The sequence below is a fragment of the Asterias amurensis genome, chromosome 5 (genome assembly GCF_032118995.1).
Source record: "Asterias amurensis chromosome 5, ASM3211899v1".
Classification (NCBI taxonomy): domain Eukaryota; kingdom Metazoa; phylum Echinodermata; class Asteroidea; order Forcipulatida; family Asteriidae; genus Asterias; species Asterias amurensis.
Genome location: NC_092652.1, coordinates 22,247,717 through 22,262,853, shown reverse-complemented (window position 1 = coordinate 22,262,853; position 15,137 = coordinate 22,247,717). Strand labels below are relative to the sequence as shown.

At 38.5% G+C, this 15,137-nt stretch overlaps 1 protein-coding gene across 1 annotated transcript in view; it reads left to right on the top strand.

Moving 5' to 3' along the window:
- The first annotated feature begins 6,158 nt into the window (after window positions 1–6,158).
- The window catches only part of LOC139937504 (uncharacterized), a 47,942-nt gene continuing 38,963 nt past the window's right edge, over window positions 6,159–15,137 (top strand). The window contains exon 1 of the mRNA XM_071932665.1: window positions 6,159–6,918. Within this exon, the coding sequence (XP_071788766.1) occupies window positions 6,868–6,918 (51 nt within the window). The 5' untranslated portion in view covers window positions 6,159–6,867. The remainder of the gene's footprint in view (window positions 6,919–15,137) is intronic.

Sequence of the window (15,137 nt, the reverse complement as noted above, 5' to 3'; positions counted from 1 at the left end):
CTTACCCAAAGGCCAAACTTCAACGAGGGTCGTTGTTTTTGTTCCGTATATACTTAACGTTTCAAAGTAACACAATTCTTGAATAATTTTAGTTGTGATCGATTTCTTTTAAAGTGAATATTTAAGAAAGGGCAAACTCTCTGATGAATGATCATGAGCAAACTAGAGTATAAATCAACATACAATAATGTTGGTATCTCTATTTTCTACAAGCGATAAAATAGTCTGACAATACAGAATAGGCATTTATAATTCAAATTTAAAGGCAGTGGACACTATTGGTAAATGTCAAGGACTAGCCTTCACAGTTGCTGTATCTCAACATATGCATAAAATAACAAACCTGTGAAAATTTGAGCTCAATCGGTCATCAAAAATGTGAGATAATAATGAAAGAAAAAAACACCCTTGTCACACGAAGTTGTGTGCGTTTAGATGGTTGATTTCGAGACCTCAAGTTCTAAATCTGAGGTCTCGAAATCAAATTCGTGGAAAATTACTTCTTTCTCACAATGTTTTATACCATCAACCTCTCCCCATTACTCGTCACCAAGAAAGGTTTTATGCTAATAAATATTTTGAGTAATCACCAATAGTGTCCAATGCCTTTACAATTTGACTTGTCTTCGTCGGAATTCGTGTTTGTATTGTCGTTCATATGGACTAGTTTGTGATCATAAATAACATTAAAGTTGTATCCTTCTACTTTTCTCCTTCACTTTTCTCCTTCCCTTTCTAATGGGATTCCCTGACCGCCTTCATGATGTTTATCCAACTTGGCACAAGACATAATTGCCTGCATGCGAGGAACAAATGCCCTTGGTAAAAATGTTCCTTTCTTTATACAAAGACCCCATGACATTGCACAGTGTGGAGGGGAAACGCTTGAAGGCCAGTCAAAGTTGAAGGTGAATGACATACGTCTTGCTATATTATAGGAAACACAATGGTATACGTTTTTATGCAATATGAATGTATTTCTATTTAAGGCTCTTGATAATGACTTTTAGGTGACAACAAGGTTTCAGAGGTTATTGATCGAGCTGTGGACTCAGAATAATAAAAAATGACAGGCTCTAGACAATAGCTTTGAAGTTATCGTCGTAATCAATGCGGTAGAGAGGTGATAATCGAGTTTTAAAAAAGGGCCCTGTTAACGTTTTGCAATGTAGCAAGTTGGTTTTACCATGGTTTTACTCAAAATGATATAGAACTGTTGATTCAACACAATCAAACGAAATGCTGTGCACAATAGCTTTAAGTTGTCATCGCAGTGGAGAGGTGTTTTTGATTTTCAAAGTTCACGTTTTGGAATGTAGCAAGTGGCTTGTTCCTTTTGATTGTCCCGGATGAAATGTTCTATTTTTGCAAGTTTTGATCATGACTTCTAGATGACAACAAGGCTTTCGAACTGATGTGTGGACTCAGAACAATCAATTGAAATGGCCATGGACAATAGCTTAAAGGTGTTATCGTAATCAAAGTCAGTGGAGAGGTGTGTTTGGGTTTTAAAGTTTACGTTTTGGAATGTAAAAAGTGACTTGTTCCTTTGAATTGTTCCGGATGACGAATATATATTTTCTATTTTTACAAGTTTTGGTCATGACTTCTATATGACAACAAGGCTTTAGATTTAGACTCTTTGATCGAACTGTGGATTAAGAACAATCAAATAAAAGGGCTCTGGACGATCGCTTTGAAGTCATCGTAATCAAGTAAGTATAGAGGTGTTTTTGAGTTTCAAAAAAGGGACTGTTCTCGGTTTGGAATGTAGCAAGTGATTTGCTGCTCCTTTGAATTGATCCGAGAAGCCTGGGGACAGGTGACCCAATTATTGTAATCTTGTAAGCTACCGACAGATGACCTACTGGCTTTATAACTTGAGCCGCCGTGACGTTCAGAAATGACCAAATAATTATTGGCCTTGCACCTTTACGGCATGGTAAACTAATTTAAAAAATGCGAAAAAATAAGAGTTTGAGGAATTGGTTGTTACATGTAAGATTAGGATGCCGAGAGAGAGAGAGAGAGAGAGAGAGAGAGATTAGTATTTTGGGTTTTTTACAGTGCATATGTATTTGTAGTTCTTGTTTCCATTATTAAGAAACCAGAATGTCAAGCCTCAATTTTGAGAAAAATATTGATGGTGGGTAAACCAATTTATTGATTTTTATACAGTAACGGAACTTCTGCCATAATTGTGTCAAGTGAGCCCGGGGGAAACGAAACAGACAAACGGAGTCAAAAACGTATTGAGAGCAAAACAATCTTTCTCAGCAGTAATCACCAGAAAGTATCGAGCATTGGCTCCCCACTATTGCTGAGCGAAATAGTGGATAAAGCAACAAACATTTTCTTCATGGAGGATGTTATGTGCGGGTGACGTTACGGTAGCTATGACCAATTGCTGATCAAAATAAACTTGTGCTTTATTGATTATCGAAAAAAATTACGATAATCGAGAAGGGTTTAGAGCAAGATAAGAGTTCATAAGCAAAGTAAACAATGTACATTTATTTGTGTTTCAAAAAATAATAAAAACTCAATCAATAAATCTGAGGTTCCGATTCCTCAGCATGACCAACAAGGGTCTGGAAAATAATATAACAGCTGTACAAACGGCAATGCATTAAAAACATTCGTGCTGGGCATTCCATCAAAAGCCCACCCTCCTCCATTTACTACTTTGCGCCAAATCGCCGAACCCAATTAAATGCACAGGGTGGTGTTCATCCTCCACAATGGCGACAGAAATATCAACGTTGTACTTAACCCCATCCTAACCCCATTTTACCCCTACTCCTCAATAAGTGCCCACTTTACGCCACCCCGTAATTACTAGCAAGGTACAGTTCATATAAAGGCACTGGACACCGTTATTGCTCAATCAAAATAATTGTTAGCAAAAAACCTTACTTGGTAACGAGCAATAGAGAAATGTCGGTGATAATGTAAAACATTGTGAGAAAACAGTTCTCTCTGTAGTTTTTGAGAAAGAGGTAATTATCCTGTCACTCAATACTAAAAGACTTCAGGCTTGAAGCATCTTATTAGGCATCTGAAGGCAGGACAATTTGTGCAACAAGGGTGTTTTTTCTTTCATTATTCTCTTGGAATTTCGATGGTCAATTGAACCAAAATTTCCACAGATTTGTTGTAAATGCATAGGGATACACCAGGTGGGAATACTGGTCTCTAACAATTACCATACGTGTCCAGCGCCTTTAAAGGGTATATGTACTTTTCTCCTAACAAAAAACACAATGTCAACAGATTTACATTAAACTTACACAGTTTGTAGATTATGATAGAAAGCTTCCCTTGAAATTTTACTTACTGAGGTGCTGTAGTTTTTGAGAAATGAGTACAAGTAATAATTTTCGTCTCATTACAGTTTTAGCATGTAAAAACGTATTAACCAGTTATGCTATGGTTTTGGTACAATATCATAACTGGTTAAGGGGATTTTACATGCTAAAATCATTTTGGTCTCATGAGACCAAAATGATTCTGTGACTTGTTTTACTCATATCTCAAAAACTACACAACCTTAGTAACATTCGAAGGGAAGCTTTTCACTATCATTATCTTCAAACCCTGTTAGTTTAATGTAAATCTGTGGACATTTTGAAAAAGTACCCGAATCCTTTAAAGCAAACCTCCATTATCAAAATTCAATGTCAAAAATCACTTCGCGCCTTCCAAGGGATCGTGAATTTTGTCAGCATACTTGCCTTAACCTTTCAATCTCGATCCTGACCTTGTTTTCGTGTCATTCCCTCATTATTTCAATTAGAAAATGTAGGACACGGGTTTTATATTTTCCCGAGCTCGCAGACACTAAAAACACAGCTGCAAATCGGTGTTGGTATTGGTGTTTTAGTTTTCCAAAGCACAACGACCTTTGCGATACCCTCTAACCCAAGAGCCCTAAACTCGCAGCGACATCCCTGCTCGGGTTCCCTGTACATACACCACGACCCCAGTCAATGGGAACTGCGCCTCTCAGACGGCGAACCATCTCCCGCTGTTTGTATAATCATTGGAATATTAAACCTTACTCCGGACATAATTTGATAGGTTGTAAACTCAATGCACGTCACGTTCACATGGCAGATTCATAACAGACTCTCTTCTTATTATCTAAAAATGTATATCATGCATTGTGAAAATAACACCTTCTTGTTTTTACTCGCACGACGACGCACGACGCAAGGATGAGAAACTGAAGATCGACCTCTTCTCGTCTTTGCCACCTTTTTAATGGGAAAATCTGAAAGGGGGTACCATTTCCTTTTTTTAATAATTAGCTTATCCTTTTAAAGGCACCGTGCCGTCGCGTATTACAAAGAAGCCCCCGAAACCTATCTACATGTGACCCTTTTCTTGATTGAAACTAATTCAGGTCACAGTCATGATCAGGGGCAACAGCCGCCCACTCTTTATATAGGATTGTGTTATTTATAGACATTCTTTCCCTCCGACTTGGAGGTATCATACCATATCTTCACGATTCTACAGAGTACGGAGCTCTCGAAGTGCCTCCGACATTTTGAGATCCTGACATCTCCGGATGACGACATCCTACTTTTAGGATGTCGTCATGTCGAGATAAATTAATAACACAGCAAGACGACAACCTCATTTTAGGATATCGATATCCCAACATAATTATCGGTATGAAGACTTAATTGCGTTTAGGATGTCGTCATCCAGAGACAATTATGTCAAGATCTCAACATGTCGGATGGCACCTCCAGAGCTCCGTATCAGAGGATCAATGAGTTTGTCGCACTGAATTTTTTTCGGTAGAGCCCGGTGAGATTGTGAAAATGGGACACTATGCACAAACAGAAGGCAACCTGACACGTGTGGAAGCTCAACTTTATTTCTTTTTCCATGAATTCTCGGAGAATACAGCGGGAAATGTGGCATAAATTTAAATGTTATTTTGAATATAAATGGGTCAATGGTGACAATTGTTAATTTCCTCATTCGTCAGTCACTCTCCAATACTCTGTTGTGTGTTATTTATCAGGATCTCATACACAGGATACTTGACACAATTGCGAAACCACTAACTTGTCGGCTTCCACTAGTCACAAAAAAACCCCACCACGAACTTGCGAAATTGTCATCCAAACTTCCCACATTTTCCTTTTGTTTTCTACGTAAACAACCTTACTTAATAAGATCTTGACAACGACTCCCACAATAAAGAACCAATGTGCCAATGTTTTAAATTATAAAGAAAACCTTTGGATTCCACATCACACTTTGAGTTGAAAGTTTCATTTTGAAAATGTAAAACGTTAGTTTGTGTCGCACCCTCGGAAGAGGGCGGGGTTGCGTTGGCATTTAGGACTAGACTGAGCAAACAAGTTTTTTTTTAAAACGTTATTTACGTTTTTAAGGCAGATGAACATTCAAGCCCATTCGACAACCATACAATATTGTACAAATTCAGGCCCTACCCACCGTTGAAATTATCATTCAGACGACCATACAATATTGTATAATTGCATGCCCTAATAAACTGCTAAAACTATCATTCAGAACACCCGTACAATATTGTTCAACTGTGCCCTACCCACTGTTGAAAATATATTTCAGAACAACCATACAATTTTGTATGACTGTAGGTCCTATATTCACTGTTGAAAATATTATTCAGAACCGTAGTCCCTAACCACTGTTGAAATATGCTTTTGTCAACAATTTGACATCCAGGCATTGCCCTGGCACACAACCCAACACGGTAATTTATATTATGCCATAATAAAATGATCGATCGATTTGGTTTGTCTGCTTTCTAAAAAGTCAATTGCGAAGCAAATATTACGATCGCACACTTGGAGAGCCATTTTTATATCTGAGACCAACTTTTACACAACTCACTCGCCATTTGGCACATGCTCCTTCCTCTTTGCCATTAACATTATTGTGATAAAAAATAAATGCTTCGTAGGAAGGTAAAAATAGTCTGCAAAATAGTCACGTGGCACTATATCCTCAGCGATGACAGCCCAAGATCAGCTGGTTCGACCATAGACCAAGGAACTGCATCAATACTGGACGGGGACCAGTCTAGGCAGCAGTGTATAAAGTCGTGTGGTTCAAAGTGTGTCTGATGAACAGCAGTACAAACCAAGTACAAACCCATCGATATACAAACATATGTTATTCTACTCCCTGAAGGTTCTATACTATGGACGTTTGTCATGCTACAATGCTCCACTGGTCCCGAGCAATGATTAAGGCTGCTAGAGTCACATACCAGGTGTGATACTTAGGTGATATGTGGCGACTAAAGGCACTACCCCTGGCTTTGACCATGCTTTGACGGACCGCCCAGATTCAGCCTGTCATCTGATGGTGGTAGGGTTATACTTTCAGCTGGGTTGACAGCCCGTGCAGTCGACTGGTACCGCGTATGAACTAGCGCTCTGGGTGTGAAACTTTTAATGTCTGTTTATGGTCCACTACACACGGATAGAGGGCCGATTAAGAAAGGGTGGAAATAGGAAAGAAAATTATATAAATCATATCTTTAACACAGCACCGACTACTATACAAAGGTTTGTTATAGTACTCGCACATGTGACGCCTTCGGTTATACCTGGAACCGACACGGGATTTTCACCACGCACGTCATGGTTACGCTCTGTGGGTCCGACGCAGCAAGGGACTGTGAGACTCCAGTGCACACAGGGCGTACGACTCGCAACGGCTGGCTCGGTTTTTTATATGAAAAATGCCAAAAACGCGACACACGGACTCCGAATTATGATTGATACTTTTTAGTCGTGTGTGTTATAGAATCTCCAAATAAACCGTATCTTAGTTTCAGTCTTAGTTGATTCCGAGATGGCACCGGCTGGGGATAATGAGGAGCTCAGGGACGGCTACAGATATGAGGTAAGATTTGATTATTTCACACTGCTAACCATACTATGTTATACCGTGAAATGCGAGTTCTCCGTGGATGCGGGTAAATCTAGTTATCACCACACGATATGTCATAAGATGTAAACCATATTGCTCAGGAACTTACTGGGAGACCATTTTCTAAGCAAGTCTCAACTGTTTCAGAGTTTACTTGACACCCTTTCAAGTCAACCTCTACCTAAAATATTAGTGGTACTATGGGTCAATGTTAGTGGTACCGTGGCTTTCACATCAGGGCATCCCCCCCCCTCCAACCTCCCTCTTCATATTCTACTCACTGAGGCGGACCGTATCGGGCAGTTGCAACACTGCTGATATAATGCATTTGTAATTTCTTTTCAAAGTATCAAGTCACTAGTGTTATCATAAGGTGTTTAACTTCACAAGACAGTATAGCCAGGGGAAATAGCCGTGTTTTTTGTATTTTTTTTTGTGAGTTGTAAGGGGCAGTCGCCTTAGTCCCAGTAGGAAAGAGCACCGTGAAGTTTTTGAATACTGATACGTAGGCCTACGGTAAGTTGCTCGTATGGTTTCCGCTGTTTATGTCTTATAGGTTAAAGGCATGATACTATTGGTAATTTCTCAAAATTACTGAAGTGGTAACGAGTAATAGAGAGCTGTTGATAGTATAACACATTGTGAAAACGGCTCCCTCTCAAGCAACGTAGTTTTTTTTGAGAGATGTAATTTCTCACTCAATATTCAACGACTTCACGCCGGAAGCTTTTTTAGGCATCTGAAAGCACCCACATTTGTGCAACATGGGTGTTTTTTTCATTTATCATTCTCTTGCAACTTCGATAACCAATTGAGTCAAAATTTCCACATTTGTAATTGTTATGCATGTGTAGGGATACACCAAGTGAGAATACTGGTATTTGACAATTACCAAAGGTGCTCCAGTGCCTTTACATGGTTATGTTTTAAGTGCATTGCGATGCACATAGTTTTATTTGATATCATCAGCCTGCATTGAGTTCAATACACTACTAGGTGATCCAGAAATAAGGGGATCAAATCAGTTCAATTTGCTTACGTGGGGACAAACCAAAAGTGACCTTTCATGCAAGTGGGATCAATTCCTGACTGAATAAAAATGTGACACTTTGATTCACGAGGGACGTTATTTTTGGCGGTTTTTTTGTTGTTGTTGACAATATCACCTGAAATTGTAATTTATGACGGGTGCTCTCATATTATTCACTACCTTCTGGACACAAAGGACACATGTAAAATAAAAGGACTCAAAAAGGAAATTCTAGAGACTGGGGTGCTCCAAGAAATTGTTTGTGGTACAAAGTGCATATTTGAGAATGTGTGGGGTGCTAAAAAGGCAGCTCGACTGGCTATGCATGATTCTTTTTATTGAAACTGCGAGGAGTATTAATTGAACTTGAGTTGAGCTAGTAGATTGTATCGCCTTCCTACCCCAAGCCATATGATTGCCCGAACTGTATTATTATAGTCAATGTAACTTTCATCAAAACTGAAGCAAGTCAAACAGTCTGCACACTGCTAAAACTGGGGTATTAAAACATTATTCCTGGTATCTAGATGTGACAACACCAACATGGTAATATAATATTTATCCCCATTACTGTATCGTTGATTAAAGACACTGGACACTATTGGTAATTGTCAAAGACCAGTCTTTACAGTTGGTGTACCTCAACATACATGCATAAAATAAAAAAAATCTGTGGAAATTTGAGCTTAATCGGTCGTCGAAGCTGCGAGATATTAATGAAAGAAAAAAAATACCCTTGGCACACCATGGTCAAACGAAGTTGTGTGCTTTCAGATGCTTGATTTCGAGACCTCGAATTCTAAATCTGAGGTCTCGAAATAAAATTCGTGGAAAATTACTTCTTTCTCGAAAACTACGTCACTTGAGAGGGAGCTGTTTCTCACAATGTTTTATAATATCAACCTCTCCCCATTACTCGTAATCAAGAAAGGTTTTATGATAATAATTATTTTGAGTAATTACCAATAGTGCCCACTGTCACATAATGGATACCAAGAGAATCAACTTAACACCCCAGTTTTTCAGTGCAGTGCCCTTTGTAAAGACGCACACTGAGATAGTGGATGGAAAACACACCTCTTTTCTATACCGCATTAATTACCTTACTTGTGTGTTAATCTTTCAGCCAACTTGTACATAATTTAACAGGTTACTTATTTGAGTTATTTGTAAATCGCTTAGAGATAAGTTTATGTTAGGGGGGTATGCAAATCGAATATTATTATCATTAATATTTCAAAATAAACCACAAAGATTTTGACTAAAGGAGAGACCGCCAACATAATATGTTGGCGGTCTCCCTATATTAGTTGTTGTTATTTTATGCATATATTGTAATACACCAAAGGTAAGACTAGTCTTTGACAATTACCAATAGTGCCCAGTTTCTTTAAGGTCTTTGTTCTTGTTATACCTCAAAATATCAGCACTTTGGTGATTCACAAAATAATATGCAGTATACGTTATTTGAGTCTCCAATGATTCGTAAATAGTGCGCCTTTAAAAAAATGATTTATTCTGTCATAATTTAAGCATTGATGGAAAATATGCAATTTTACCTGACAAACATGTTTAAATCAGGCCACTATCTCCGGTTTATACTTGTATTGCATTGCTTCCTTAATACTACAAGGTATAATGCACCTGTCATTTGATCCTAGCATTTATTACTACCCAACGTGCCTAGAATACTGAGTCACTTGTTATTAAAGTTAGCGGTTTATAGTATATCAATTATTTGAAACAAGCCGGGTGACAGAAGCTCATTAAAAGGCTGGGTGTAATACTGTGTGCCTACCGAGGTGAAACCCATGTATATTGGATTGCAACGAGCCATTTTCCCTAAATTAAACAAATTTTACTGTGTGTGTGGAGGTCTTTTTTAATGGGACATTATTGAGCTGGGTTTAAAAAAGGGCGTGTCCTACCCCCTACATTTTTGGAGACTATTCAAGCCGTTAATTAACTGCTATGTATCTTTAGCATACTGTACCAGTAACCATGAGATTATGACTCGAAGGTCATTTTTTTAACATTCAGTTTTTGAAATGAAAGTATGCTGGAAAGATATATTAGGAATTGGGGGCACCCTGTGCTGAATTTGGCGCACTTCGCGTTGAGCCACAGATTAGAATGGGGTATCCCCGAAGAGTTTTAATTGCGCATGCTCAATAATCCCTTCAATGATGTAATGTGATGATGCGCGACATTATCAAGCCTTAAATCATGTCTGACTAAACAGCTTTTTGACTTAAAGGTGTAAGACCATAGTATTTGCGGAATTTCATTATATTTTTTAATTACGGTTGTTTGCACCCTATCTCTTTTTAACTTAAAGGTGTTAGTCATTTTTCTTTGCAGAAATTCCTCAGTAATTTTAACAAACAAAGTGGCACCAATCACGTAGTCCCAATATAGTTTTCAGTTGCTTTTTACGGGTGGATAATAAGGATCTTTGCGAGCTGTATATTTTCCCTTTTCTTTTTCGTTTGTTAACATATATTTTTACATTATTGTATATTAACCAAAACTGAATTTAGATAGATTTTCAGATATTTGTTTTGACCTACCCTCCGAAAATATCGGGGAAAAAAATCGATACATTTAAACATTAAATATTTTGAATGGCCCCAAACAGAACCCAGAGATGGTTCTAGTCAGCGAGTACAACCGGTACTCGGTTGATTGATGGGCTCTCCCTCCGCTTTATGTACTCAGACAACAATGGGGTAGGTCTACCCATAGAGAAAGGGCTATGTTCTACCTAATAAAAAAAATAAAAAATAAAAAACAGAGCTTACTACTTGCACCGACTGTAAACAATGGATCAATGTCCATGTTTATAATTCTTCCTGCTTGACAGACTAGTATAATTAGAGGTCTACATTATCATCGGGCAAATTAATAGTTTACCCGGTGTGTATTTTCCAAACCAAGCTTAGGCTTTGCGGTCAGGCTTCGTTTGTCCTACTCCAGCTGGCCCAGGTTACCCGAACGAGAACCGGCTCCCCACAGCCGTTGTTTAGAAAAGACTCTTTTGCTGAAGGTGGAAATTGTCAAAGACAGACGTGTCTTCTCATGATCAGTCAGGTGTCATCTTCAAATTGCCTTTGATAATTAATTGTGGCAGTTATCAAAGTTGATTAATTACACGTCTGCGGAAAGCTCCGGTCAAAGGACTTTTGTACAGTTGATGCTTTTCTATGATATTTTATATTAAAGGCACTGGAAACTATTGGTAAATACTAAAAATAATTGTTAGCATGTAAACTTACTTTGTAAAAAATAATGGAGAGCTGTTGGTAAATGTATTTTGTGAGAAACGGTTCCCTCTCTGAAATAACGTAGAAAGGTGTAACTTGTCACTTACTCAAATAATAAAGGACTTCAGCTGAAGCCTTTGATATACATCTGAAAACATAACAATTTGTGCAACAAGGATGTCTTTTTCTGTCAGTATTCTCTTGCAAGTTCGATGAACAATTGAGCCGAGTTTTCACAGGTTTCTTATTCTATGCATATGGTGGAATACACCAAGTGAGAATACTGGCATTTGAAAATATTACCAAAACGTGTCAAGCCTCATTTTAGATTAGATTTTAGTACTTGTTAAGTTAAGTTCCGAATCCATAGACGTTAGGACGCATTGAACCCATCCTAAGTTTAGGACGAGTTACCCGTCTTAACTCGAGATAGGAGTAATCCTAGCGCTGCAGTCGGCTGCAGTCCCTTTAATCATCGCTTATAATAATATCAACCTTGGCCGTGTTCGACCAGATTCCAATTACGACCGTCTCGGGATACCACTGTGTGTTGGTTTGACCGTAGCCGGTCGAGTCCAGACAGCGGACGGCTGCGTTGTGTCTGGGGGTATCTTCACTGTGATCGAGTTGCTAAACAGGGCGTGATGTTAGCAATTGGGTAGTACGGGTACATGGGGGTGAGGAGATGCTCTGATGCTATGTCACTCTCCCGGATATACCCTGCTGCGAATCTTCCAGGGCATTTTGGAAACCCAACACTTTTGCTTGGGGGATAAAGTACGTGCAGTGACGTCAGTGAGAGGTAAAAGTCACGTGGTAACTCGGTCGGGTTGAAGAACGCCGCTCGTCGAACCAAAGAGAAAGGAGATCCTTTTCTATGCTCGAACCATACACATCCATGCTCGAACCATCTCGAACTAATAAACAAATCATGTTTGGTTTTGAAACGCAGAAGGGGAGCATGCTTGGTTTTCTATTTGAATATTCTTGGTGTCTTGTCACGTAACTCTACAATTGAAAACTAGCATAGTGACTGTGGAACAAATCAAATATTAATACAAACAAGGCTCAGAATCACATAAATGTCGCGTGTTTGTTTTATGTGTAGATTCAATAGCATTGTGTCTGGGGCTGTTTTGCTGATCTAGTTGCTAAACGGGGTGTGATGTTGGCACTTGGGTAGTTACCTCCCCCCTTATTGTTCTCAATCTGACACGCTGTTCAAACCCTTCCTCTTTCAGATGTTCCCCCTATCGAAGGGGAGAGGGGACACGCCCTCTAAAACCCAATCTTTGAGAGTATAGACCTTAGTCATGCATCCTCAATCTTGGTCATGTTCCTCGTATCGAATAACAATAATGAATGCAGTAATCATTTTGAAAATAGGAACCAGACTGTTTGTTCTCCCAGCCTCGGTTTGGTAACAATTATATCAATGGGAGAAATTCAGATGGCTGCACCATGATAAAGGTCTATACACTACGACTAACGAATACTCATTATAGGAAGCTCTTAACAGAGAAATGTCCTTGACTTATATTCCAACTTCTCAAGGAATGCAATACACTCGATCAAAAACTTCTCAATCGTGAAATGTAATGACTTTCAAAGCTTGTTTCCAGATCTGGGGCCTTAATGAAACTCCACATTTCTCTTTAAAGTATGTGTTGACAATACAAATAAATGCAAAGCGCACTGAATCTACAAAACAGACTTTCCCCGTATTGATAATAAATCGACAGAAAGTCATCAAATAACCAATTGAGTAAAAGTTTTCCCAGATTTGTTTCTTTTATGCATATGTTTGGATACACCAAGTTATAACACTGCAGTATTATTATTTGTTGTATCCCAACATATGCATACAAAAACAAATCACGGTCTTTGACAATTACCAATAATCTCCATTGTCAAAGTTGCAGATGGGAATAAAAGTAATTCGTACGAAAAAGATTGTTTTCATGACACTTCACATCATGAACAAATTGTATTTCCTTTCTCTGTACTGTGAAACTGATTCTCTGGACAGTTAAAAAATGTATCTATTCCAATCGATATGAGAATTATGGCGTCAAAAAAACTGCGAAGAGCCCCATGCCTGAATTTGTGGCGTCCGATCACTCGCGACGTTCGGTATCTTACCCGCCCCAGGGGCTTGGCGACCGAGGGAGGGTGAGCGTAAGGTGGGGGGGGGGGGGGGGGGGGGCATAGTCGAGTGTTTTATCTCCATGGTGTATTGAAACATTTTAGGATATAGCTCAGGGATGTAGGCCTATATTATTAAAGGCCCTGGACACTATTTTGGTTTACTCAAAATAATTGTCAGCATAAAAACTTTGTCATTGACTTCAAATCAACAACTGAATATATGTTGCTGTAAATCACCTTTTAAAGGCACGGTGGGAATCTTCGGTATATCACAATATAATGCATAAATTAATAAATCTGTGAAATGTTTTACTCATAAGGTCATCGAAGTTACACAGAGACTGTTTAAATTTTTTTTTCTGGAAAAAACCCCCGGTTACGTTACTTTTGAGGGAGCCATTTCTCATGTTTAATACTATCAACAGCTTTCCAAGTGTTTATGCTAACCATTATTTTGAGTAATTGCCAAAAAGCGGACTTTTTGAAATGGGTATCAACTTTGTACTTTATGGTTTCACCTTTCAGAACGATAATATTTAACAAAATGTAACATACAAAATGAAATTAATTATCAAGATTGCGACCTTTTCCGGCCATGTTGTAATCTCGTCATAAAAAATAAAATATTGTAACGTGATACATTTTAGGCTCATTTTTTGTTCGTTTTATAATACACAAACAACAATGTACGTTTACAGAGGGGGCCCGTGCAAATTTGTTTGCTATCATATTGAAATAATAACTATTGTAATGCAGTAAACATTTCAAAGTTTCCATGGAGACAGTACATCGCCTTTTCTTGTTCGTGTTTTTTGTTGTTGTAAGGTTTACGATCCGAAAATATTTAGGAAAGGTCACAAAACTTTGCGGCAGTGAGCCTCATGCAGAGTGGGGTCCTCTTGGGTTAATGTGATGAGTGTTTATCTTGCAAGGAGCAATAACCTTTGATTCTAAAACAAATAATGATCCTATGTTGAAATGTTGTATTGGTTGAGATGTTGCGTTGATGGTGCCCATCGCCTTAAAGGCAGTGGACACCTTAGGTATAACAGCTGTTACAGACCAGTATTCTCACTTGGTGTATCCAAAAATATGCATACAAAAACAAATCTGTGAAATTGTTTGCTCTATTGGTCATCGGAGTTGCAAGAGAGTTATGAATCAAGAAAACACCCTTGTTGCACAACTTTATGTGCTTTCGGATGCATATAAAAGGCTTCAGTTAAGTGATTGAGAAACTACCTTTTTCTACAAAAAAACATGTTACTTCAGAAGGAGCTATTTCCCACAATGTTTTATACCATCAAAAGCTTTCCATTGCAATTGTACCAAGTAATTTTTTATGCCAACAGTTATTTTTTATTAATTACCAAAAGTGTCCAGTGCCTTAACTCCATTGCTTGAAAATATTCCCATAATATGATTCAATGTGTAACCTTCGTCGATTCGATAATGTCTTTTTTTCTCCCAAAGCGGATTTGTGTTTTCTTGCAAGTTCCGGTCTCCCGTAGGTATTTACCTAAACACGGACACCTGGCCTCAGCGCCGCGTACACGAACAAACCCACCACGTTATTGGTCATAATGCAAACCCGTGTCTAGTTTTATTGATTGATTGATTGATCAATTGATTCTATGGAGCCCAGTATTCTTAGAAAAGGTGAGATTTGTATAGGCTACTTACACGCCATACACTAAATTGTGAGAAGACAAGGAAATAAGTTTCATGTTTGTATTATGAGAGAGGAGAGA